We start from the raw sequence: 26,628 nt of genomic DNA, 5'->3' as shown, positions 1-26,628 counted from the left end.
TATTTTGCGTTTTTCAGAACTTTGAGTCCTAAAATTCAGGATTTAATAAACTACTCCAAAAGCACTTATAGGAAAAAAAATAGTTCTTTATAAATTAACATTAATTTAAAAAGTTAAATTATAAATAAGTATATATGCGTTTTTATTTAAGATCATTTGATTTTACTTATGAACTAGTCTAATAACTTTTACTCTACAAGTAAATTTATAATCTATAATTTTATATATTTTAGTCAATATTATTCTATAATTTTTAATATATTTATCTATCATTTTTAATTTACAAAACATATGCCATAAAAATTTATAAATATTTAAAAAAGATAATATGTTTTATTCTTCATATTTTGTCTAAATATTGTATATGCATATGTCCTTACAGGAAATAAAAGCCTTCAGTTACCGATAATGAAGTGAAAGTACAATAAAAAGTAAACTCTTTATGCTTTTCCAATTTATATTTTTAGTTGCGTAATTCAATTAAAAAATATATACTTATCATTTTATATAAATAAGATAATTATATATAATTTATTTTATATATTTTATAATTATATTATGAAGAATAATATTTGTCGGTTATAATATATATAAAAAAATTCTACATAAACAATTTTTGTACTTTTTCAGGACATGTCACAAATCAAAATTAAATACTTCTCTTGCGGGATAAAAAAAAACCTATCGGCATCATAAAAATATGAAATGAAGGGAGTAAATAATAATCCAAGTATATAAATTAACATTCTCAATTTAACATTTTTAAAAAAATAAAAACCTTACATTTATAACGATAAATATTGTATATAGTATATATTATCCTAACTTTTACCACTAGACCGAGTACAATGATTCTACGCAGATTTGCATAACAATAATATGCATGAACTTGTCAATTAACTTTAATTTCACTCAGAAGCAAGCTTACCACAAAGTTTTAATTTTAACAATTTTTCCTTTTTTTTTTTGTTTAGTGACTAGAATTAAGTCATCCAACTCTGAAGAAAGTAAATAATAAATTCTGTTATCATTTAATTTCAGTATATAAAATTCACCTCATATCCTATAATCCACGTACCACCAAAAAAAAAACATAGTAAACTCATTTACAATGATAAGTGCGTTAAAATTAATTAAGCACTAACATTAGGCGTAGTAGATTGACTATGCCATGTATCAGTCACGGCTTTAGGTGAAGGATGTGCCATGATCTTCTTGAACAATGGATTCTCGTCCCAATCTGGGGAAGGTAGAGAGGGTGGACGCAAATCTTCTTCATCCATATGCTCAGCCATATCCTTCCCACTTTCAATCCTCATGAGCACCTTCAAAACCTCATCCATAGAGGGTCTCAATTCCTTGTCCCGTTGCAAACACTGAAAAGCCAATTCCGCCACCGAAACCATCATCCTCTTCACCTCAATGTCCGAATCAAAACCAAGAGAAGGATCAACCAGCTCACTAAATGCACTTTGCTGAATCTTCTTTATGGCTAAACTAGACAAGTTAATCTCATCCCTATGCCTGTTCATATCGATAGCTGGCTTAGATGATACTAGCTCAATAAGCACAACCCCAAAACTATACACATCACTCTTGTTTGTAAGCTGGTAGCATTGGTGATATTCCGGGTCAACATAACCCGGGGTCCCTAGTGGGGCAGTGGAGACATGCGTGACATCGTTAGGGAACAACCTTGAAAGACCAAAGTCTGCAACCTTAACGCTGAAACTTTCGTTAAGGAGAATGTTCATGGTTTTCACATCACGGTGGATGGTGTCAGAAGCATGGAGATAAGCCAATGCACTTGCCGTCTCTATGGCGATTTTCATTCTTATGTGCCACGGAAGAGTGCCGCGCCTAGCTAAATCACCGTGGAGATGGCATGCTACGGTGCCGTTTGGAACATGTTCGTACACAAGAAGTAGTTCGTGGCTTTGACGTGAGGTGCAGCCATAGAGGGACACCAGATTCCTGTGGCGCAAGCGTGTGAGGATGTGAACTTCGTTCATGAACTGTTCTACTCGCCTGCAGTTGTGCTCATATAGGCGTTTCACAGCAACTTCTCTTCCATCTCGAAGTTTTCCTGATTGTTAGAGATCATATCACTAGTTATTCTTTTATTTTAACAAAATAATGAACTACAAGTACCATCAATAAAGAGAGAGTGGTGAGGGAATGGTTTAATTTACCATAGTAAACTGTTCCAAAGCCTCCACTTCCGAGTTGTCTGGCGTGGTGGAAATTATATGTAGCTTCTTCAAGCTCCTTGTAAGAGAAGAGAGGGATTCCAAAGTAGACCCTCCCATTTTCTGGGTCTGGATTTGATCTTGGATCAATTACATCCGTGTGTCTGTTTCTTGATTGGGATTGGGGGTTCGAAGGACTGTGTTTACGTATGCATCCAATGATTAGAATAACTGAGAATATAACACTTAAACCTGCAACAAGGGGATCATAAATTCCAAATATCACTCCCTGTAAAAATATTTTGAAAGAGAAAATATTGCGAACGTTACCTGTTACAAGTCCGAGTATCAGCTTCAATTTTAAAATTTTATCCTTACTCTTTTTTGACCCTGCAGATGAAGTTCATTGAAGATGTTTATAAGTAAAAAATATAAAGCAAAGAACATCAGTCTAAAGAGGAAATTTATGACAGTTGGACTAATTCTAATTCACTAATTGCCTTGATACCAGTAACTGGGTAACGTAATGCAGTCAAGTTAGCACTCTTGACACTTAAGACACAAGTGGTAAATAAAAAATAATGAAATGCTCAATCAACGGCCAAAATTTTAAAAAATAAATAAATAAAACTAAGTACAGCCACGTCTAAGACGAGACTTCATCCGTGACAATCTCACTACTGGTCTGGTCTAGAAATCTTGCTGTACCGAAGACAAGGAAATATTCGAATGGATTAAGGAATATGTGAGAAATTGATGCAGAGCGTACCTGTGTCGCAGTAGAACTTTTGATTGCTGTCAAGCCGACATTGGCCTCCTCTGTGATTATAGCACTCATCACAATCATTAGATAATACTACTTGAAGAACCATCTCAGCAGTTACAAACGATAGAATGTCTTTGGTATCCGTCTTGTCTTTTGATGGTAACTGAAAAACTGAGCAGGATGAGAATAAGTTATGAGCCTCCTCATTATTTGGAGAGGGAAGGCTGTCATAATAAATATCATACTCATAGCCATGGCACGGGTATTTCAAATAATGTTTTGGTGGTTGGTTGATTTTGAGGCCCTGTTTGCATCGGAACAGGGTTACGTTATATTTTATATAAATAGAATACAAAGGAGAAGGGGAAGGAAGACTATAATTATTGTTCAAAGTGCCGCAAGTGTTTTGTTGTAAACTCTTATGAAAATCTTCATCCAAAATCGAAATCGCATTCTGCTGCGTGATGCCATTAAGCTCTAAGTTTTTTCCATTTTTCTCCAGCTGGATCGTTATAATGGGTGAATGAGGATTATCACAATCATGTATCGGTAGCAAGCCACAGTGTGGTTGTTCTGCCTTGGTGAAAGGGTAATAGAAAGTACCAAGATGGCCACAAGTAAAGGAGTGTGGACAATCTTGGTGCCCATTTCCATAACCAGCAGAGAGAATGATTACAAGGTGAGAGAAGAAGAGGAAACAGAACAAATCAACTGGAGCCATCCCAATTCCCAAGTGATAGGTGATGTTATACTTAATGTTCTTAATCTTACGCAACTATCCCGCCTTCACAATATATAATTCTCATGAATGAACTCATCTAAAAGAACGTCTTTGACTCGCAAGTTGACTTTGAAATGAGCAAGGGAAGACTTGGAGAAAAATACATGTAGATACATTTATTGTCTTCATTATCATGACAATGAAGCTTCACCCACAACCTTTTCCTTTCAATTTCTCCTATTAACTATACACCACAAAGTGGGACTTTTGAGAAAACTTGAGTATGAAGATCGCAACAAAGTGGCAGCTAGAACTTAGAAGGGCAAACAAATGGTATTTGGAACCTAAAACTGTTAAAAGAGGGGGGGAAATTATGAGTTTTATTGGTTTGAGAGTACTTTTTTAAAATTTTCATAAATAATTACGAGATTACATGTTGGGCACATATGATAATGAAACAGGCAATGAGACGGGGTTTGGGGGTTTAGTACATAATTACGAAATGACTAATGGTAGAGGTCAAGGTCAGGGTATAAGTATAGATATTTTGAAAAACGCGTCATGACATAGTCATAAGTACATTTCATTGGCACCAGGATTTCCCACCAACGAAATGAAGACATAATTTCCTACCGCTGCTGAAATTCTTTTAGCTATGCTCCTAACCAAATACAATGATGAGAGTTTGAATTTAATCGTAAGGCTACAATATGATCGACGGTTCATATGATGGGCTGGGACACCTAACCAAACAATTTTTTTCAACAAGGTGTAGATAAATGTAAGAGATTAATGTTAATATATATTGCTTTTTTGTGTGTGTAATTATCACTTAAATTAGAACAACTATGCCTCAATTGATTTAAACATTGAGAATTTCATTATTGCTAAATCGTTTTTTTATGATAACAAATATTTTTAGTTAATATAAAAAAAATCTAATTCGACAAAGTTCATATATTTTATGAGACCGTTTTCATATAAATGTTATGGACTAGTATCTCATGTTTAGGTCCCACAAATACCATATTAGGCCATTAGTTGAATAGATCGATAATCTATTAGCCCAATTAAGTAATGAATAACAACACCTCAAGAACAAGAATCATGTCATGAGAGATGTAAAAAGAGTACCTCAAGATCACGAGGAAGTCACCTAAGGTCTCAATCAGGTTATAAATTTTACTATATTAATTATAATTAATTTTTTAGTAATATTATTCGATTTAAAAATATGTATATGGATGTTATTATAATTTATTTAATAAGACTCTTTACTCGTTTGAAAATTTATAGGGAAAATTATTTTATTTTTGCTTTGAACTCCGATAAAGAATAATTACATTAAAATGAATGTATAGTTAAATTTTATAAAAATAATATTATCTATAAAAAAAATTATGAAGATGACACTGTTAATATTACACATTCAGTTCAAGATACATCTTTTTCGCTCTTATTAAATAATTAATTCTCTTGACATTGATTAGTTTGTATACATATCAAAGTAATTTATTATATGAACAAAATTTATTATATGTATACAAGCTAAACCCCTTGATTATTTAAACCTTATCTTATATGAACAATATTTGAAATATGGAATTACTTTGACCATTTTTTTTATTTGAATCCCAATAATTAAAAAATTTAAAAGAGAGTTAACTGGAAAAAAAAATATTGTATAAACATTGAAACATTTAATTTTTAATGAAAATTAATTTAAAATTGTTGATTTTTATTTTATTTTTTTACTAAAGTAAAGGTATTGAAAAAACGATTACAAAAGAAATTAATGATATATTAAAAGTATTAAACTACACTAAAAGAATAAATATTTTAAATATATGTAATGTTCATCAATTACTAATAACAACAAAACTTTAATTATTGTCACTCTTAAAATAAATTTTTTAAAAATTTATTTGAGATAATGTTTGTTGAAAGATAGTAATTAAATGAATTGTCATACAGTAAAATATTAAAATTAATTTATTGTGAAATTTTAGTTAATAATTTTGTACTTTAAACTATTAAAAGAATAAAATAAAATTATAAGTTATATTTATATTAGATTAGAATTCAAATATAATGTTTATCTAAGGTTATATTTAAATTCATGGTAGAAAAATAGAGCACAATAGACCAAAACTTAGATAAATAGATTGGAATGAAATAGATTTAAAATATCATCCCTTGTTTATATATTTTATAATGAAAAAATAAAATTATTTAAAAAACAAAATGAATATTTTAATTTTATATTATCTTTACTTTAAAAACATATTTTATTTATTTTATGTTCTTACATTATTAAATGTAACGACCCGACTGGTCACTACAAGTCAACCTCAAGACACTGGAAACACTAGACAGAAAGAGCAAGTATATAATTATAGGGTCTAGAATATAAAAATATACAAAGCCTCGATCCGACTAGAATTAGAGTGTATTAAAACATCCAACCAACAAAATACATAAGCCACTGCTACACCTAGTAGCTGTTACAACAAAATGTCAATCAAACACGACCAACTCTGCGTACCAGCTGCCGACTCACCACGAACCAAAACACCTACTCCTGTTTTGCTCCCGTACATCGTACGATCATAGCAGTCCAACCACAAGGAAACAGCAAGGGTAAGCTAGTATAAAAAGAACAACATACAGCAAAATTCTAATAATCAGCACAACTTCAACCGTCAACACGACAACATTCTAATTTCCAATCAACCTATGCAACCAACCATCGATCAGATAAAAATGCGTCGTCACGCATATCACCTCGGAGATTCTCCTACAACAACTCAGCCGTTAAGGCCTACCACAACTCAGCCATTTAGGCCTACAACAACTCAGCCATTAAGGCCTACAACAACTCAGCCATTAAGGCCTACAACAACTCAGCCATTAAGGCCTACAACAACTCAGCCAATATCAATCTTGCACAACTATACAAATCAACGCATCAACGTACAACTCAACTTATCAACATACAACTTAACTTATCAACATACAACTCAACTTATCAACATACAACTCAACTTATCAACATATTCATAAAAAAACATATCCAAAACAACCTTCAACTTATCGTAATCACTCATAGTAAAACGAAAACCATTACTAATTATAGAATATCTGGAGTCATAATGCTCCTATCATGTTCATCCTTATATCATATTAATGATAAGAAAATTTCCTACAACTCTCATGAAGACCCCAAATCCTAATTCTTTCATCTACCATGTGAAAAATTTTAAAAACCGAAACAGCTATAACTAATGCTGACAGCTTGACCCCTCTTCACTAAAACGGCCATATCTGGAGTTCTAAAACTCCTTTTTGAGTGATTCCAGCGCCATTGGAAAGCTAACATCCAAAGCTACAACTTTCATGAAGACCTTAATACCAAATTCGGTCATCAAGACCCACCGCTGCAGCGCTCAATCCAGCGCTTTAGCTGCAACTCTCTGCCAGTTCAGTTTCCCTTCCACAGCCATGGCTGCAAATCCACGGCCATAGCTGCAAGTTTCTGCCACTTCAATTTTTCTCCACAGCTATGGCTGCAAAACTACAGCTATGGCTACAAGTCTCTGCCATCACGTTTTTCCTTCCCACGGCTATGGCTGCGAATCCACGGCTATAGTTGTGGGTTCCTGCAAGTGCATTTTTCTTCCACGGCTATAGCTGTGATTCCACGGCTATAGCTGTGGGTTTCTGAACTTCAAAAACTTCATGGATTTCACCTTCGTTTTCACTCAAATCCTCCATGAACTTGCAATTCCAGGAGACCCAAACCATGCTACAACTCAAATGCACCACTACCAACCACATGCAACCCAAAAACATCAAGAATCATAACATGCATGCACCAAAATTCAAGAGATCACCCATTTTTACCCAACACCTTCAAGAACACCACAAGGTTTCAGCTTTTCAACATGCAACCATCAATCATAGAAAAACTCCAAATTTTCACCCTTTTCCCCGAAACCCCGAAAATGAAAATCTTTCAAACACAGCCATCAATTCCTCAAGAATCACACCATCCGTGAGTTTCTAACTCACTCAACAACAACCAGCACAAAATCCTAACTTCCCTTACCTCGGGTGAAGATTCCGAGTTTCCGGGAACTTGAACGAAGAAGAAGAGAGAAAGAGAGCTTGAACGGAAGAGAAAGGAGAAGAGGAATCCAGCACCGGCCAGCCCACTCAACTACACAGCACCACCACCTTGAATTCAAGCAAAGAATGTAAGAGAGAGTTTGAGAGGGATGAAGAAAGTGAATGAGAGTTTAGAGTAAAGAGTGAGGGGGAAAAAGAAAAGAAGAAGGGTCTCACATTAAAAGTTTTAAATGCATATATCAAGTATGTAAATTTTAAAATTTTTGAAAATTATTATACTTCATTTCATTAATTCAAACTAATGTATAAAATTATTTTATAAATATTCGACAATTTAAATTAATGAAATGAAGTATTGACTAATTTTTAATTTTTTAAAAAAATTACAGGCTTGATTTATACATTAAAAATATTTCATTATTTTTTAAATAAGTGAATTTCCATCGCATATATATATATATATATATATATATATATATATATATAACTTATGACTAAAACTCATCACAAGTATGAATAAAATTGGTCTAGAATTCCTTAAAAAGAAAGTTCTTGAATTTGAAACTTGTAAAAGTAAAAGAAAAGTCAATCACATTTCTCTGCATTATCAGCAAAAACAATGAATGCTTTAACACTAATTTCATGGTGATAAAAAAAAAATCTCAAACACGTTCTTATTTATCTTATTTTTTAACCATTTTTTCTAATATTTACATGTCCGTGTGTACAATCACCTAGACTATATGGTTGACTACAATGTGTCATATTGTTTAATACACCTATTCATAATTAGGAAGTACTTAATATGCATTCAATTTTTTCTTCAATTTCACTTTCACCTCTTTTTTTTTTTTGGTTTAATTGGACTTTTGTTATTTATTTTTATAATTTTGCAAAATTTGTCACTAAACATTTAAAATTACATATTTTTCTATACAACATTCAAAATCTCACACATTTTATTATTCTATTTATTGATCACATTATTAATAGACATCATATAAATTGTTAATGCCTTATGTAAATTATCAATGTGATATATTAATTGAATACATAAATTGATGATATAATCTAATGTAACACATCAATAATTAACATTATGTTAATAGTCAACATGTCATATAAATAATTAATTTAGACGTTAAATGATCAATTAATAAAAAAGTAAAATATAAAAAATTTAAAGCTAAGTTATAAAATGTATAATCTCAAAAGTTGGATGACGAAATTCTTAAAAAATATAAAGGATAAATGAAGAAAAAAAATTACAATTAAGCCTTATTCTTTATGCATTGGCTACATGTATCATTTTCTCTCTTTTCCTTTGTTTTTATCCCCGACCCTAGAAAAAAAAAAAAAAAAAAAAAAAAAAAAAAAAAAAAAAAGATGATTGCTCTTCAAAATTATACAGGCGGGTGAGAGGATAATGGATACTCTGACGCAACTAATAATGAGCGATGAAAAGTGAAAGTTGATACTTGATACGGTACAATCGGATTATGAACAAGTTATAATTAATAGAGGAAGCCATTAAGCACTGACATTAGGCGTAGTACATTCACTTTCCCATTTATCAGTGACAGTGTTTGGGGAAGTAGGCTTCATATTCATCAACAATCCAACTTCATCCCACTCAGGTGACGCTGCTGGTGGTGCCGAATGTTGACAACTATGTGAAACTCCAAAACCATTAACATCATCCTTTCCACTCTCAATTCTCCTCAGTTCATGCAACACCTCCTCCATGGAAGGTCTCAAATCCTTTTCCCTTTGCAAACACTGCAAAGCCAACCCTGCCACTGAAACTATCATCCCCTTAACCCCACTGTCCGAACCAAAACCAAGAGAAGGATCAACCAGCTCACCAATTTCACATTCTTGAATCTTCTTTACAGCTAAGTTGGACAAGTTTATCTCATCCCTGCTTCTGTTCATATCAACGGCAGGCTTGGAAGATATGAGCTCAATAAGCACAACTCCAAAACTATACACATCACTCTTGTTTGTGAGTTGGTAGCAATTGTAATATTCGGGGTCAAGGTAACCCGGGGTCCCTTGTGGAGCCGTTGAGACATGCGTGACATGGTTGGGGAAGTCCCTTGAAAGACCAAAATCTGCTACCTTAACACTATAGTTGTTGTCTAGGAGAATGTTGTTGGTTTTCACGTCACGGTGGATGATGTCGGAGGCGTGGAGATAGGCCAAGGCACTAGCAGTTTCTATGGCAATTTTGATTCTTGCAGACCACGATAACAAGCCAGGCTTCGCTAATTTACCGTGGAGATGACATGCTACGGTGCCGTTTGATATGTATTCATACACGAGTAGGAGTTCACGGCTGTGCCGTGAAGTGCAGCCATAGAGTGACACAAGATGTTTGTGACGCAAACGTGTGAGGATCCTAACTTCGTTCATGAACTGTTCTACTCGTCTATAGTTGTGCTCGTATAAGCGCTTCACGGCAACTTCACGTCCATCTGGGAGTTTTCCTGCGTTTTAATTTAAAGGTCTAAGTTGTACAACAAGAATAAGATGATGAGAAATTATTATATAGTATATGATCACCACTTGTTTTAATTTAAAGGTCTAAGTTAGAGTCTCTTTGAATGCAAATTTAGAAGAGTTTTGGAAAACTTCTCTACTAAATGAGATTAATCAGGACTATTAACACGTATTAGTTTTGGACTATATATATAATAATTTCTTTAACAAGGGTATAATGCTGGGAGTTAACCAGTCAATTAGTAGTGAAGTGTTTAAATAAGTAGCGTACCATGGTAGACAGTACCGAAGCCTCCATCTCCAAGTTCTTTAGTATGGTCGAAATTGCTTGTTGCTTCTTTAAGTTGCGCGTAAGAGTAGAGTGGAACTCCAAAGTACTCGCTGCCACTTTGCCCATGAGGATTTGAGGAGGAATCAGAATAGGAATATCTTGACTCCATTTGTTCACCGGAGATGGCATGTTTTCGTTTGTAGTGTAGAAAGAGAAACAGCAACCCAATTACCAACATGCATGGGACTCCAATACCTAAACCTTTGGAAACGGGACAAGAGAAAATATCAACTGAAGATACTATGAGACATAGTAACTGAGTGCATGACTACTGCTACTTTTCTGCTAGTAGCAATTAGCATTGATAGAATTATATACAAATAAATATTTAGTTTTCCTCTTTTGGGGAAAAATGAGGGTGATAAAAGAAAAAAATCACCAGATCCTCTGAATTCCACACTGTTATGAACTTTCACTATGAGGATCCGTGATTTTGAAGTCATATGTTGAAAAGGAATGCCAAGTTTTGTAAAAAGTAAGTTACCTATAAGAAGTTTAGCCTTCAAATGTGACCTTTTTTCCGGAACTGCTGCAAATAGAAGAAACGATGCAAACAACACACGTTAGAAGTGTTAAGATTAAGTTATTCAGAGAAAAATATGACATGCCAATTGTGAATGTTGCAGTAATGACTAATTAATAATATTAGACAATAGAGAATTTATCAAAGCAACTCAGATCTTGACATCCAAGTGTAGTGAACATCTACGTCACTTCTCTTAAGCTGTTTATGATATAGGAGAGGAAGTGGGCTTGATGCATTCGACAGAAAAGTAGAGAATGTTCCACAATTCTGAAGGAAACATTTAAGAACCTAATACCTATGATGTGAAAAGCAGATAAAAGCAACAAGTATTATTGCATCGCATTCATGGTTGCTTGTGTTTCCGGGGTTTTGTTGAAGTATACCATTCATACAACAAAATCTGTATTTGTTGTCAAGTTGACACTGCCCTCCTAGGCGATAGTGGCAATCTGCACATTCTTTAGTCAAGTTTACTCGAGTGGTGATAAGTGCAGTTATGAATGTGAATGGGTTTTTAGCGTCAGGCACGTCTTTAACTGGAAGCTGGACCTTTGTACATCCTCTCAAAGATCTCAGAGACGCATCATCACCCATAGGGAATAAACTGTAGTAGATATTGTAATCAGAGCAGTTTGTATAAATAGACATGCGAGGGGGAAGAGTGACGTGGTGGTTGCGGTTGCACCTGTACACAGTTGTGGTGTATTGCATACTAAACGAAGCAAAGGGAAAGGTGTGATGAGGAAGAGTATAACTGTTTCTGAAAGCATCGCAATTTTGGTTCTGCAGAAGCTCATTGAGATTGGTGTCTCTAAATTGAAAAGTTGTATAAGTAGTAGTAGGACTACTCAGCAACTGAGTTACGCGTACAACCTGAAACCATTTTCCATCTTTCTGTAATTGGATCATTTTGAGAGCTGGAGAATGACAATTGAGTATGGGCAATAAGCCACAGTCCTTGCGTTCTGTTATAGTAAAAGGGAAACTGATATTGCCAAGATATCCACAATCAAACGAAGGTGGACACTTTGGTTGGTATCCATCCGCCAAGAGAAGTGGCGTAAGGTGACAAAACAAAAGCAGTAACACAAATTCATAAACTCCACTCATCCTTCCTCAATTTGTATGAGCTAAAACTTCAACTAGGATTTGATTCTCTAAACTCTAAAAAGTAAGCTCAAGTTTGTCTTACTCATTTTTATACTCCTCCCAACATGAAGTAGTTGAAACGGCAGTTGAATTAGAAAATGACTAGGCTTGAAAAAGGTTCCATGGAAGATGGAAGAGGGAGTGGGAAACCAAGATATACATACATATCTGGCCCTCAGCCTCAGGGAAGTGAGACCAGTTCTTATGCCTTTTCAAACAGCCACAAAGACTTGACTTCATTATTAACTTCCCATGCCCTTCTCCATCCTCAATCTTCTCTTGGTCTAGGAACTATGTTAAACCGTGTATCAGACGCAAACCAGAATGTGTGCATAGTAACCAATATTAAAAAATTATCACAACGGGAGGCTCTAGAGTCCACAAGAGTTTGGAAATGCAATGGCCCTTTGAGGTTGAAATACTAGAAAAAGGAGCACCCAAATGATGTTGAAACTTTAAAGAATACAAAAAACAAATATACATAAACTTTTTTATATATTTTTTTCTTTACTGTCTATCACATTGTTTATATTATTTTTTTCCATTCTAACGATGATTTTTCAACAAATAAGACAAGGTAGAGGAATTGTGAGGTCGTTGAAAGCGGTTAGGTTCACACTTGAGCATGACCTGTCAAGTCAACGAGGGCAGAGAGAAAACGCGTTCAAACGTCTTCATCTGCTTATTGCCCAGTGCCAGTGGGCACTCTCCTCTTCTCTCACTCTCAAACCCCACAATTTCTATTACTCTCTGTGTGAACTTGTGAAACTAAAAGTCTGCTTAAAAACGACACTTCCACTGTATCGTATTACATAACAAAGACTGTGCAAGTCAATCATGATTCATCATTATACCAATTATTAATTACTTTTTGAATTAAACGGTAATAGAAAGTCGGTAAAATTATTAAGACAAACAATCACATTGTCCTTCAACAAAACAATCAATCATTTGTCAAGCTTATTAATCAATTATAGAGATAATCATATGTCTTTTAGAGTAGTTAATCTAAAAAATCAACAAATTTATTATTAACAATGAATTGTAATTGGTTGAATATATAAAATTGATTTACACAGTTAATATACTATTATTAAACCCATATTTTTTTAGTTCTTTAATAACTTATTTAGAGCATATTTGTATTCTTGTTTAGTTCCATTCAATTACGTTCGATGTGACTTTAAAATTCGGAAATAGAGTAAAACAAACACATTCTTGATCAAATTTAGTCTCAAACTGTAGTAATGCCAATTAAATTTTTCATTATATTTTAAGGGTTTATTTTCATAAATCAAAGGACGATTGGATATGAGAATTATAGGTTACAAAAAATAGGGGTTAAAGATAGTATGTATTGATTTTAAGTTTAAACTTCATTGTTACTATTGTAATTTTTATTGATAATTTTTTTATAAAAAAAAAAAGTGTGACATTTAACATTATCAATAAATTCTCACTGTGATTTTTAATAGATTTATTTATTTATTAATTCTTTAAAAATTATCCTTGTGGAAATGGGAAAAAAATATTTTTAAGATAAAAAAACATAAGAATAAGAAAATTTTAGATAAAATAAAAACTTAATTGAAAGAATTAAAAGTTTTGATAAACTTAAATATAATAATAATTAAACAATTTGAGAGAATAAACTTAAACAAAGTTCACTCAGAAATAAAATTGCAAATTAACCATAATAAGGTAACTATAAACAAACATTTAATCAATTATCAAGTTTACTTCTCTTATACTCACCTTTACCCATAAAAAAACAAAACTAAAAAAGAAAAAGTCCCTTTATTCTTTTCAAGTGACTCGACAATCGACATCTTTTAAATAGTAGTGTGAAACAAACATTTTTCACTTTTATTTATTTGTTTCTCAATTTAATGTTTATTTTGCATGGTCCCATCTTATCTAACCGAAAATTTTTGTTACCCAATTGATTTTCAAGTAACAATATAATGTGTGAAACTTTAATTCTTTTAAGTTGGATCACTCTTCCAATCTTTTTATATTTTTTTTATTTCCCTTCCTTTTTCTTTTCTTTTTTATCACGAAATCTATTGCCTCTCTCACTTTTTCTTTATTTATATTTTATCTTTATTCCGCCCATACCTCACAAGTCTATGTTCTATTTAACCTCTCTCACAATAAATTCCTGGTATCGAAGAGGATACATACTCAATGTTATCTCTACTTTGATTCTTATGTTTCATTTTTAATTTTCATGTATGTTTGGTACTCAAGAAAGAAGAAAAAAAGAAAAGAGAGAGAGAGAGAGATGGAAAAAAGTAATGCTTTTCATCCTTCCACAGTTTGGTTTTTCTCTTAAAATGGAAGACAAAAACTTTAACGTGGTGTGGTGTTTATCATAAAATGAGATCCATGTGAGACTCAAGATAAAGAAGAGGAAAAACAAACCTTTTGATAAAAGGATAAAATTATCTTTATTTATTCATATTTCTCTTTGTTAAGAATATTTATTACTTTTTTTTTCTTTTTTACTTTTTTACTTTCTCTTAAAGAAAAGGATTTTTTTTACAACATTATTGGAATATAAGGGATTAAAATAAAAGTGAGAAGACTTAAATTTGATTTTCATCTTGTCTTTATAATCTTTTTTATAGTAAAAAAACTTATTCCTAATCAAAGGAATACTTACAACTGAGAAATGGACACCACTCCATTGTGTATTCATAATCAAAGGAAGTTATTCCCGTTCAAACTTACAACTGAGAAATGGACACCACTCCATTGTGTATTTATATGTACATATTATCTATAAAACTCGTTCTAAACTCTAGAGTGACTATTTAAGATTTGAATTCAACATTATTAATAAAAGTTCGATTAAAGTTGGAAACTATTTCTACAGAGATCAACAATTAATAATTGAGTACCACGAGTCTTGTTGTGGAACTGTCTATTACACTTTTTTTGGTAAAGGTAAAGTTGTCTTTTTTTTGGTAAAGAATTACACTTTTAATAGTAAACACTTAATTTAATTTCCGAAGAAAAAATTACTAAATAATTTATTAAGCCCATGAAAGTCAAATACTGGCCCAACTCAGTAAGAGCCTGCCCTATATTGTCCCAATCCATGTCAGCCCACCCAAAACTCCATGTGGATGGAAGCGGCTCAGAAATTTCAGATTGGGCAAGTTCGGCCCAAAATGAACCGTACCCAACTAATAAGCAGGCCCAATCCAAAGAAATCTAAGAAGGAACGTCGAAAATATCTTCTTAAGGGAGAGATAAATTAGTCTAAATTAGATCCTTGTCCTCTACGGAATATGCACTACTATGGTGCTTATTGTCAAATCAAACCAAATAGTCTATGGTGTGTGCTCTTTCCCATTAAACGTCACATCAAATACAATTATATTTTTCATCAAAAATCAATCAAACAGTTAAAATATCTTAGTATCTATTACACTAATATACTTTTCTCAGAGAGAGAAAACAAGTTCCAGTACAAAGTCTGGTTCACTACCTTAAACTCTTTTATGACCTCTAATATATTATTCAGAAAATAATTATTTGTCAGTGACTAATTTTTCTGTTTAATTATATTTTAAGAATTGTTGTTGCATTTTCGGCATCTTGTTAGGTTTTAAAAGCTTATTGTCAAAGATAACGAAGAGGAATAAATGCGTACAATTACTGAAACTTAATCTTATTTGTTTAATGTTTTTAAAATTATTTGATATTTTGAAAACAAAAACTAACATGTTTGATAAAATTAGTTTTGATAATTAATTTTAAGCGATATATTTTAGTTTTGAAATTAAATAATTAAAACATCTTTAACTTAAGATTTATATTGAAGGATTCAAAATTGCTTCCTTCTGTTTTTATTATAATTTTTTTATTAATTCACACTATTATTTTAACATATACAATATTGTACATAATTAAAATTTATAATTAATTATATATATAAATAAATATTATATTTAAATATATAAATTATATTTACAATTTGTATAAATAAATATTTTTAATTATGTAAATTATATTTTAGATTTATGATAAATAATTTATATTGTAGCAAAAAAATTATTTTTATAAATAATTTTATTTTAAAATATTATTATTTAATTCATAAATGATTATGATAAATAAATAAAATTAAATATATTAAAATAATCCCTAAAAACTCTTTCTTAAAAAAAGCTTTTAAAAATATTTTTGGACAATATAGTGATTTGTATTTCATATATAAGATTGACATGTGATAAAATTCTATAAAAATTAATTAATAATATTATATTATTAAAGAATGATGTAAACTTTTAAAACTATCCTTATTTAAAAGGGGAAAACTTAAAAATTACAGTTATTTAAGTGTTGTTCGTACAGATCTCATTACAATTGCATTTTTTATTCAGTAATCTTCATAATTTTTTAATTTAAATTTTATTATGCAAATTAGCAACATAAAACTCAAATTATAATTGAGTAACAATACAAGCAACACCTACAAAACTGTGCTTAAGTTTTGTACTAATCAATACCATTCTATTAATTTCTTCCGATTTCTTCCGTAACCTTAATTGTCTTTCTAATATCTCATTAATTAATTTCAATATAGTGATATTAATATACAAGTAACTATTCACGTATGCACATTTAAATGTATAATAAACATTATTTCTTTAACCATCTGTCATATTTATATAAAATATATATATATATATATATATATATATATATATTAAACAGAAGGTACGAAGCTAAGTATAATCTATAAAATTATTAAATTTTCAGAAGTTTTAAAATATAACTTTCTTTTTTAATAATAGTAACGACAACATCGAATAAGGTTCCCTTTGAAAATCAGATCAGTCAAACTAAATAATGAAAAATATTAACAATATAAAATAGACACATGCTTTTTTATATACATCATTTTGAATCCTGTTAACGAATAAGTAGAGTTTGAGTATTAAATATCTTGCAAGACTTGCATCATTTAAGAAAAGTTAATAAAGAAGGGTCTATATCTGAATTAGAGGTTAGTATAATTGAATTTTAAGAAAATTACTTTTAAATTATTGAATACTATTAAAATGTATGCTTAAAACAAGATTAAATCAATCATTTGATTTCATAATTACAAACCTCTTTTTAATGTATTATATCTAAAAATTCTATATTTTAGTTCTTATAGTCTTATAACCGTATAAAACAGCTACAAAATGAAAATATAATTTTAAAGAAAAATTACTCATGTAAGGACTACAACTATAACATAGAGTTTTAAGTATACGAATTAAAACAAAAATTGACTCAAGTTGAGAAGCCAAATAATTACGTAAATCCTTAAATTAATTGGAGCTACATATTTTTAATTTAATCTTATTTATATTGGAAAATGTGCTTTTTCTTAGAAACTATGAAAGTTAACTTTCTATTTTACTCTTGTTATGTTACAGATTTAAATCTGCATCCTTGAACGAGATATTATTGACTAAGAATATTTTTACGAATTATTCACATTTTCATTAAGTCACCTATCTTATCCTAATTTTATATATCGAGCATTTAGTTACTTTTTTACTTTTTAAATTTTTAATCCCTTTAAACACACTTTTAATTTTAAATTTAAATTAAGTTAACCAATTAGCCCACATAAATTATATTCAATCCCAAAGCAACCTCCTTTTATTTTTATTAATTACCAAATTTTCTTACATAATTATTTAATTTCTTTCAAATTATCTTTTTCATGTTTATTTCTAAATTAAATTTCAACTTTTAAAAGAAATTATCAGTAATTAAAAATAAGCTAGTATTACAATATAAATTGATTATTGTAAATCTAAAATATCATGTATATGTTTAAAAATACTTATTTATTACTAGTTTTTGCTATAATATAATGTTTATACTAATAAAATATAATTCATCAATATAAAGTATGTTGAAAAAAATGATGCAAGTCATTACTATATTCTCCAAAAAAAAAATAAAACAAATGTTAAGAATAATATTGATGAAGAAAATAAAATTTAAAAATTACATAATATTAAAATTTTATATCTAAAACATAAAGAAAATCATTCAATGTTTATTTTTTAAAAAACTAACATTTAGAGTTCTCTTTACTATATAACCCATAATAAAAAAATATTGATTGAAAAGTAGACAGAATAAGAGGTATCAATCATGTAATTGGGAAGAAAAACAACACAAGTTTGAATATGAGATATTCAAATTCTGTTTTAAGTCAACTACTTGGAATGATACTGGTGTGAGTTTTTTTATTTCAAATCCGTATACTAACATTAATTTAAAATTCTATCAGTACTAATTTTCATTCACAAGATGATTGTAATTAGCATTCAAAAAGTGAAATAGAAAGTTTTCTGTCCGTTCATCTTATAACAGGGTAAAATATAATTATGGCCTTGACTAGTTACTTTTGGTAGGTTTAGGGCTTAGGGTTTAGGGTAAAATATAATTAGCATTCTGTCCGTTCATTATTATGTAGTCTGAATTCTGCATTTTGTTAGTTAGACATAAAAGACAGCAATTGCAAGCAAGTAGGTAGAAGTATTGATTCATAAAGTTGAAAAGTGAAAAGATTAATGAAGAGAGAGTAACCTGGATCATCAAGACCACATTTAGCAGAATGAACTCTATCGGTGCAGAAGCACCTGAAAGCGTAGACACGTGGATCCAAATCGAAGCCGCACCTCCCTCCGGTGCTGGTGCACGTGTTGCAGTCACTGGCCGTCCACGTCAGCAGTAACCCTTTTCTCAGCGATTCTCGAATCCCTCCTATTCCATCTGCCACCGTCGTCGTAGCCACACCCTCGCCCGTGCAATTCTCTGTCACAGACCTTATATTCTTATCCTCTTCATACAATGCCACAACTGAACTCGATTCCTTTTCTGCATAGCACCCAACTCTGTGCTCTTCCAGGGAAGATGATAAGTCACAGCCGTAGAACAATATCACGCCCTTTTGGTTCGGAGCAACACTGAACAAGTTACCGGTGGTGAGATTCTGGGTACGAGGAAGACAAGGTTTGGTGGTGTTTGGTGGTGGATTTGAAAACGCAAGATTGGACACCCGAAGTGTCTTGTTTTGGTAGAATATTTGGTGGATGATGTATTGGGTATTAGACAAATTGAGGATTGGGAAACCACTTGGATCACAAGAGATGCCAAAACCAGGATAGCCGCAAAAGGGCTCTTGTATTCCTTGGATGTAAAACGGATAGCTTATGTTTTGGTTGCCGCAGGTTTTGGAAGGACATGCGTCGAATTTAGGGTCAACAGAACACGAAATGTTTGTGGCAATGAGGTAGAAGAGGACGATGTGGGAAAGAATGAGGGGAGAAGAGAAGGGTTTGAGGATAAAGAAAAGGGTGTTTAGGTTCATTTTGGAGGGTTTGTCAAGTTGTGAATGAAAACATTGAATAAGGAGAAGAGAAGTATACCAAAAATTGTGAATAGAGAGAGGATATAGCCGCCTACAGGTTTGACCTTCTAATTGTCTGACATCTTTGAGTGAAAAGGATTTCTCTAGCTGTTTCTCCCTCTAATCTTTCAATTATTCATCTTCGCCAACAAAGACCATGTTTTTTTTTATATTTATAAATAAAATAAAATGGAAGCTCTCCTACATGCAAGTTGAAAAAATTGACCTTGCTTCCAACTATGACCTCTTCTTTAATTGGACTTGGACTTGGGTAGAGGAGGGGTGGGAGAGCGGGCCTTAGACACCAGCAAAATTTAATGACTTTTTTAAATTCTAAGTATCCTAGTCGTACGGATCATCTTGGCAACAAATTAATCAATCAACTTAGTCATAAAAGTTCATATCATACATTTAAATTTTTGTTTCATTATAATTTTAATGGATAAAAAATATATATATAACTTTTTTTAAGAATTTTTTAGGAGATACAAAAGAAAGAGGGAGGCAAGTCTTGGATAAAATAGTAAAGAAAAATAGTGTCATAAAAAGTGTTATAAGAAAGAGTTATGTGAATAATATTTTTTTTTAATGAATTACCTATTACCTCTCTTAATGATCTCATGTCTAGTTGAGCATGGCATATTTACTTTATGAAATAGGACATAATATGTTTTGAGTTGCAATAATTGTATTTGTGGTTTCATTTCCAAAAATGTCTAGTCATTAATAATCATGAGACAAGAGAAATGGTGATCTATATTTAGTTTTAATTTGGTAATTTGTGAGTATCATTCGGCTTCGTTTATAGTAACTCTCATAAAATGATATATTCTTCTTATATAGTTACAAATTTTGTTTTAAAGTTTCGTCAGTGTGTTGACCAATTTTAGCTGTGGATCAAAAGTCAAAACGAATGCTATGAAGGATAAAGGAAATTTTTATTGTGGGCCTAATTCAGCCTAAACAGGGCCTAGCCTCTCGACCGACAAGAATAACTAAATCGGGCCTTTAACTAGTGTATAAGTTCAGGACAATGACACACATTTGACCCAAATTCTTGGATAGTATCACTTCTCTCCCCGTCCTCACCGAGACAAAATATATTTTAGAGATAAAATGGGCAAATTTATTATTTTTAAAATATTTCAGATTTAATATTTAAATAGAAAATAAACTGATGAGCAATATAAATTTAATATTCTAATCTTTTACTTATTTTTATAAATATTATGCAACTCTTAATTTAAATATACAAACTTGTTTTTCCTTCAAAGTTTTATTATGAATAAACATCAATTTAACTCACAACTTTAACAACATAATTTATCAACACAACAACTCATCAACATTGTTTAACAACACAATAGCTCATTCAACTCATATAACATATTTACACAACTACACAACTAGGATTCAGTATACAACTCTCAACTCACAAGTATATTTTCTCATCATACTACAACATTTATCATTTTTCAACATTTTATCATATATATCAATACACAACATTTTTGTCACATAATACATCTCCTATTGCATATTTAAAACTCATAATCATGCCAAATTACTCAATATAACAACATAAATAAATTTAAACACCAAAAACAACTATCAACTTAACTAAATCACTCATTGTGAAATGGCAACCTTAATATAAAATAGCGTATCGGGAGTTATAATACTCATATCATGCTCATCCTTATCTCATATGAAAGATAAGAAGATTTCCTACAACTTGTTAAGTCTCAATTATACCTATTTTTGGATGAGACTTATTGAACAATTCCACTCATCCTCTGAACCATTGCAATATAATTGTTCTCTTTTTTGTTCATTTTGTGTGCAGATATAACTAACCCAAATTTAGCTAACAATACCTTAATACACCTCATTTTTGTGCAGGTATTGAGCTAGAGAATTGAGGATTGAAGATTCTTAGGATTGGAAATCTAAGAGGCTAAGGAGCAGAGAAGAGGTTTTGCGCCGGGCGCAAGATGACCCGCGCCGAGCGAGAGAAACAAAGTATCTCACCTTTGGAAGCCATTGCGCCGGGCGTAAAATGAATTGCGTTGGGCGTGTCCTAAAGGCAGAGAGTATTTGGAAGGCCATGCGCCGGGCACATAAACCCTAATCTGACTCCCCAAGCTCGTATTTGAAGACAATTTCGGGGCTTTTCTCCTCATTCACGCAGGGGCGCCTCCTTGGAGCTGTAGAAGGGATTCTCAAAGCTTGGGAACGTTCGTGTGTGGATCTTTCCTTCGGTTTCTTCATTTCTCTCTTCCATCTCTATTTTTGCTTTACCCTCATTGTTGAGTGGTTCTACCCATTTTTGTGGAGTTAGATGTAACCAACGAATTCTAATGTAATCCTTACATTTTAATGATATATATACATGTTGTTTCATTCTTTGTTGTGTACGTTTCTATGCTTAATGCTTGCTTTGGATTGATCACCCTTTGCATGATTTAAGGTTCCATTGAGTATTGGGAAATACCATTGAAACTAGTTCTGAAACATGTGCCTAGTGGGGATTGTATCTAGGGATAGAGCTTTACCCATTAGTAGTCTTAAACCCTAATCTGTAATGTGGGTGTAGGTATTGAATACTCAAGGGATTGATATTCATTATCCGTACCTAGGCTCTTTCTTTAAGGGATTAGGTTTGAGTAAACTTATGGGTTGACTAAGCAATGTATGTAACAAGAGATTAAGGATTCATTAGTCTGACGTTTGGTGAAATCTGACCCCACAACCTCACAATACCATTATACCATTTCTTATCTTTTTCACTCACAATCAACTATTTTTGTAGTTTAACATTCCAATAGTCACAACCTTGAATTCACATGACAAACTACGAATTTGGAATCATTCTTTAGTCACGAATAGTCAATAAATGCTTATTTTACCTTCTAATCCCTGTGGATACGATATTTTTACTATTTGAACGGCCGGTATACTTGTCGTGTTTGAGACCGTTGACAAAACAAAAGTAATTTAAAGTGATAACAAAAATGGTTTTAACGGAAATCTCAACACAACTCTTATGAAGACATCAAGTCCTAATTCCATCATCAACTTTGTTAAAAATTATAAAAATTGCAACAGTTATAACCAATGCTAACAATTTGACTCATGTTCACTAAAACAACTATATCTAGAGTTATAGACCTTCTTTTTGGGTGATTCCAACGCCATTTGAAAAGCTAAGATCCAAGGCTACAACTTTCATGAAGACCACAAAGTCAAATTTTGAAAGCACAAAAGCGCTCAGTGCCTCCAAAGCGCTCAATGCTTCACAAGCGCTCAATGCTTTACCTCCAGGAATTATCTCCTGACACGTGGCCCCCAAAGGGCTCGGCCGTTGATGACAGAAACACATAAGTTCTTCACCATTTTCACCAAAACCAGAAATGCGAATGCACCCAAAACATAGAGAATCATCAATGCAAGAGGGCCCAACACAAGAAATCATACATTTTCAACACACAACACAACATGCAACTTAAAAATCATCAAAAAAGCCACATGCATACCTTAAACAACACAAATCCATCATATTTTCAACTCTTCCCCAAAACTCAACTTTCCAACTTTATTTCTCAACCATGGTTGAGAATCCTATATGTTTCTACTTGAAATCAACTCAACAATGCAACACTATATATTTCTACTCTACATTTCTAGCTTTCCTTACCTTGGAGAAGAAGAATCCGAGCTTCAGAAAAAGAAGAGAACAAGTTTCCACACGACTCTGGATTTTTCCAAACTTCAAGCTCTTTGGCACCAAAAGCTCAACTTTTCCTTAGCTCAATCTTCAGAAAACAAGAAGATGAGGAGAAAAAGATTTGGTTTCAACCAAAAACAAAGAAATGAAAAGTAAAAGGAAGAAAGGAGTTGCGGGACTTACATTCGATGATCTCAACTAATTTTGATATAATAATAATAATATATTTAATTTATAAAAATAATAATACTCAATTATATATCTTATAGAAGTTTATTAAATATTATGTAATTGAGGACCACTTAATATATTTTGGCAGGGAGTTCAATCTTGGGAGATTGCAAACTGATACTCTAATAAGACTGATGCCAAACGACCACTAGCCAGATGTTAGTGCTTAGCAAAGAATAAATGAGTAGTTCTTTTCAGAGCACCGGCATCGATCTTGTGGACCCCATATGCATTTCACTTCCATTTTCCACCACACTTTTTCCCAACACAACCACACTTACAAAAGCATCATACTCCTTCCTTTCGCATATACTTCATCACCATTCCTTTATCTACCAAATTAGCTTCTGCCTGCAAAATTACTATATACTCGCAATAGTAAAATAATTGCCATCTCATGCCCAACACAGTTTCTATTAACTACTATCTCCCGTTTTTATTTATTTATTTATTTTATAAAAAAACAACTATAGAAAGTGGTTGTATGAGTCTTTTCTTTTTTCAAAGAAACTCCTTATAATGTTCAAGAGAATATTCAATAGCCATAGGGAAAAAAAATTATGTTAATTTGTAACTTACAAGAATAATGAAATGAAAGCCATTAAAGTTTGGATTTAATTGATTTGCTATAAAATGACCCAATTTATTAACTTTGCCGGTTTTCCTCTCAAAAGCAATCTGCTTGTGTCAACTCTAATTTTTAAGGATTGTGACACCTTAATTGTTGTGAGAGGTATATGCCTTTCAAATAAGATCAATGTCTAGCTCGTATTTATTATCTGTTTTTACTGGAAAGGTGTGAAAAATATATATGAAACAAAAATTATCCAACGTCAAACATACACTTAAGAAAACAATAAAATTTTGCTAACAAAAATTACATGTTACGTCCATGTCGACTGTCCAAAACAAACGGGATAAAGATGTTTAATGTTGTATAAATAACGATTAATTTAATGTATACAAAGAGCATCTTCTCTAGTATCATTGAACAATTAAAAATTATATACATCATATGGTATTATTTTGCATTTCCACCAATGAAACCCGTTTGTCGAAGATAAAATTGAATACCTATTATGAGTCAGCATCGAATCTCGCAATACAATTAAAATAACCATGAAAATAAAACATTAGAAATACCAGATACGTTTGTGATTGAGAGAGAAAAATATCAGCACAATGTGAATGTGAGGGGCATATTATTATTTTATCTGCTGGTTATACTGTAAAACTTATTAATTATTTGATGCGTACCTCACACTCGCACGTGACCCACTTTTGTGTTACTATTATTATGTCCTGGATTAGATTATGAGTATTTTTCCAAATTTTATATTACCTCACTTTTCCAATTATGGATTAAAAACGCTATTAGTTTTTTTTTTTTCTTTTTACCATTAAGGTTAGAAATAGTGTACAGAGATTTTTTTATTTCACTATAAATCTTTGTTAAACAAAAATGAATTTACTTATTTATGATTGTGCTTTAACCATTGATTACTTTAGGAAAATTGCGTGCAATTCTGTATATGCTGGTCAATGCATTTTTGCATATTAAGCATTACCTCTCTTCGTATAACTTTAATTTGTATTAACATGAATTTTTTATTATTAGAGATAATACTGTTTAAGTAAATAAGACTATTATTATAGATAATAGTTTTTTTACTACTAAATATTAAATCTTAAATCTTAACCCCTAAATACACTTACATTTATAAAATTTGAATTTGATATTATTATTATTCTTTTAATTAAATTACGATAATAAAAGTAAAATAAAAATAAGACAAAAATTATGTATGTATTATGAGTCATGTTAGAAGGTGACAAAGATTGTTTTAGAACTATATAACTTTAATTTACTTTGTAGTTGTTGCTTGATGTAATCTTAATTAGTTAGAATTACATTTTTTTATTGTTTAGTTGTTGACTTATAAAGTATAAAGACTTATTAAATCGTTATAGTGTATTTGTTTCACTTGAAAAATCAAATTGATCATCTCCTATTTATCATCTAGTCCAAAAAAAAATGTCTTTGAAAAACGTTACTTAACATTTTGTATGAGACTTGATAAAAATATTGAATATTTAAATTTTAAAAATATAAATTGATTTCACTCTAATATTTTATTACGCGTTTATTAATTTAACATATTATTGTAATTAAAATATTTAATTTTATGAAAATTTTCAATATTAAAAATTAAATCATATATCTTAAATGCTAATAATTATATTGTATGAGAATATTTTTTTAAGGATTATTTTTTGATTAAATAGTTTTTAAAGATTCTCATAATTTTTTGTCTAATTCATTTTTATTTATTATATTTATTTATGTATTAAAATTTAATATTTAATAAATAAATCATCATTAATTAAAAATAATTTTATGTTACAATATAGATTATTTATTTTAAATTTAAAATATAATTTATATGTTTAAAAGTATTTATTAAAACAAAATTTTAAATATAATTTATACATTTAAATATAATATTTATTTATATATAATTTATTATAAATTTTAGTTATATATAATAAATATTTAATGTGTGAAAAACATATAATAAAATATTAGTAATAATTATTTAGAAAAAAAACTCAAAACAGATAAAATAAATATCAAGTCAAGTTTAAATATTAATTTTTTTTTCATTCCTAAGTATCCAGGGTTACAGTAATTAATCTCCTTGTTAGGTTGGAGGTACTTTAAAGAGTGGGATAGGTGGTCACAAAATTTAACGCGGCTATATACACAAGGCAGAATTTAAACCCTAACCATATTTAAGCATGGATCAACTCCTATCGCCAAACCAATTTTGAATATTTGGTTCTTAATTGCTGATCCAAATTCAACCAAACAAATACAACATTATTAATGCAATTTATATTCTTCACGCATTACAAAAGAATT

General features: G+C 31.0%; 2 protein-coding genes across 7 annotated transcripts; both read right to left on the bottom strand.

The window, feature by feature from the left end:
* Window positions 1-1,008: 1,008 nt before the first annotated feature.
* On the bottom strand, window positions 1,009-3,729 carry LOC109807169 (LEAF RUST 10 DISEASE-RESISTANCE LOCUS RECEPTOR-LIKE PROTEIN KINASE-like 1.1). Of its 2 annotated transcripts, XM_083060279.1 has the most exons (5): window positions 3,201-3,341; window positions 2,959-3,118; window positions 2,520-2,579; window positions 2,193-2,441; window positions 1,009-2,086 (listed from the first exon to the last, which is right to left on the bottom strand). In XM_083060279.1, exons 2-5 carry the CDS (start codon window positions 3,059-3,061, stop codon window positions 1,134-1,136), a joined length of 1,365 nt encoding a protein of 454 aa, XP_082916405.1. In that variant the 5' UTR covers window positions 3,062-3,118; window positions 3,201-3,341; the 3' UTR covers window positions 1,009-1,133. The 2 variants fall into 2 exon arrangements, with proteins under 2 accessions (XP_082916405.1, XP_020225288.2); XM_020369699.3 differs by having other exon boundaries at window positions 2,959-3,729.
* Window positions 3,730-9,159: 5,430 nt separating this feature from the next.
* Window positions 9,160-23,575, bottom strand: LOC109807177 (LEAF RUST 10 DISEASE-RESISTANCE LOCUS RECEPTOR-LIKE PROTEIN KINASE-like 1.1). 5 transcript variants are annotated; one of them, XM_083060275.1, is made up of 5 exons: window positions 23,445-23,575; window positions 18,925-23,134; window positions 11,122-11,166; window positions 10,578-10,838; window positions 9,160-10,293 (listed from the first exon to the last, which is right to left on the bottom strand). In XM_083060275.1, the coding sequence occupies exons 2-5, from the start codon at window positions 19,706-19,708 to the stop codon at window positions 9,335-9,337; spliced, it is 2,049 nt and encodes a 682-aa protein (XP_082916401.1). In that variant the 5' UTR covers window positions 19,709-23,134; window positions 23,445-23,575; the 3' UTR covers window positions 9,160-9,334. The 5 variants fall into 5 exon arrangements, with proteins under 5 accessions (XP_082916401.1, XP_020225294.2, XP_020225299.2 ...); XM_020369705.3 differs by lacking the exon at window positions 23,445-23,575 and having other exon boundaries at window positions 18,925-23,434; XM_020369710.3 differs by lacking the exon at window positions 23,445-23,575 and having other exon boundaries at window positions 11,122-11,163; window positions 18,925-23,434.
* Between the last annotated feature and the right edge of the window lie 3,053 nt (window positions 23,576-26,628).

Source organism: Cajanus cajan, chromosome 7 (genome assembly GCF_000230855.2).
Source record: "Cajanus cajan strain Asha chromosome 7, NIPB_CcT2T_4, whole genome shotgun sequence".
Lineage (NCBI taxonomy): Eukaryota > Viridiplantae > Streptophyta > Magnoliopsida > Fabales > Fabaceae > Cajanus > Cajanus cajan.
The sequence above is the reverse complement of the archived record's forward strand: the minus strand, read 5'-3'. Positions and strand labels throughout refer to the sequence as shown.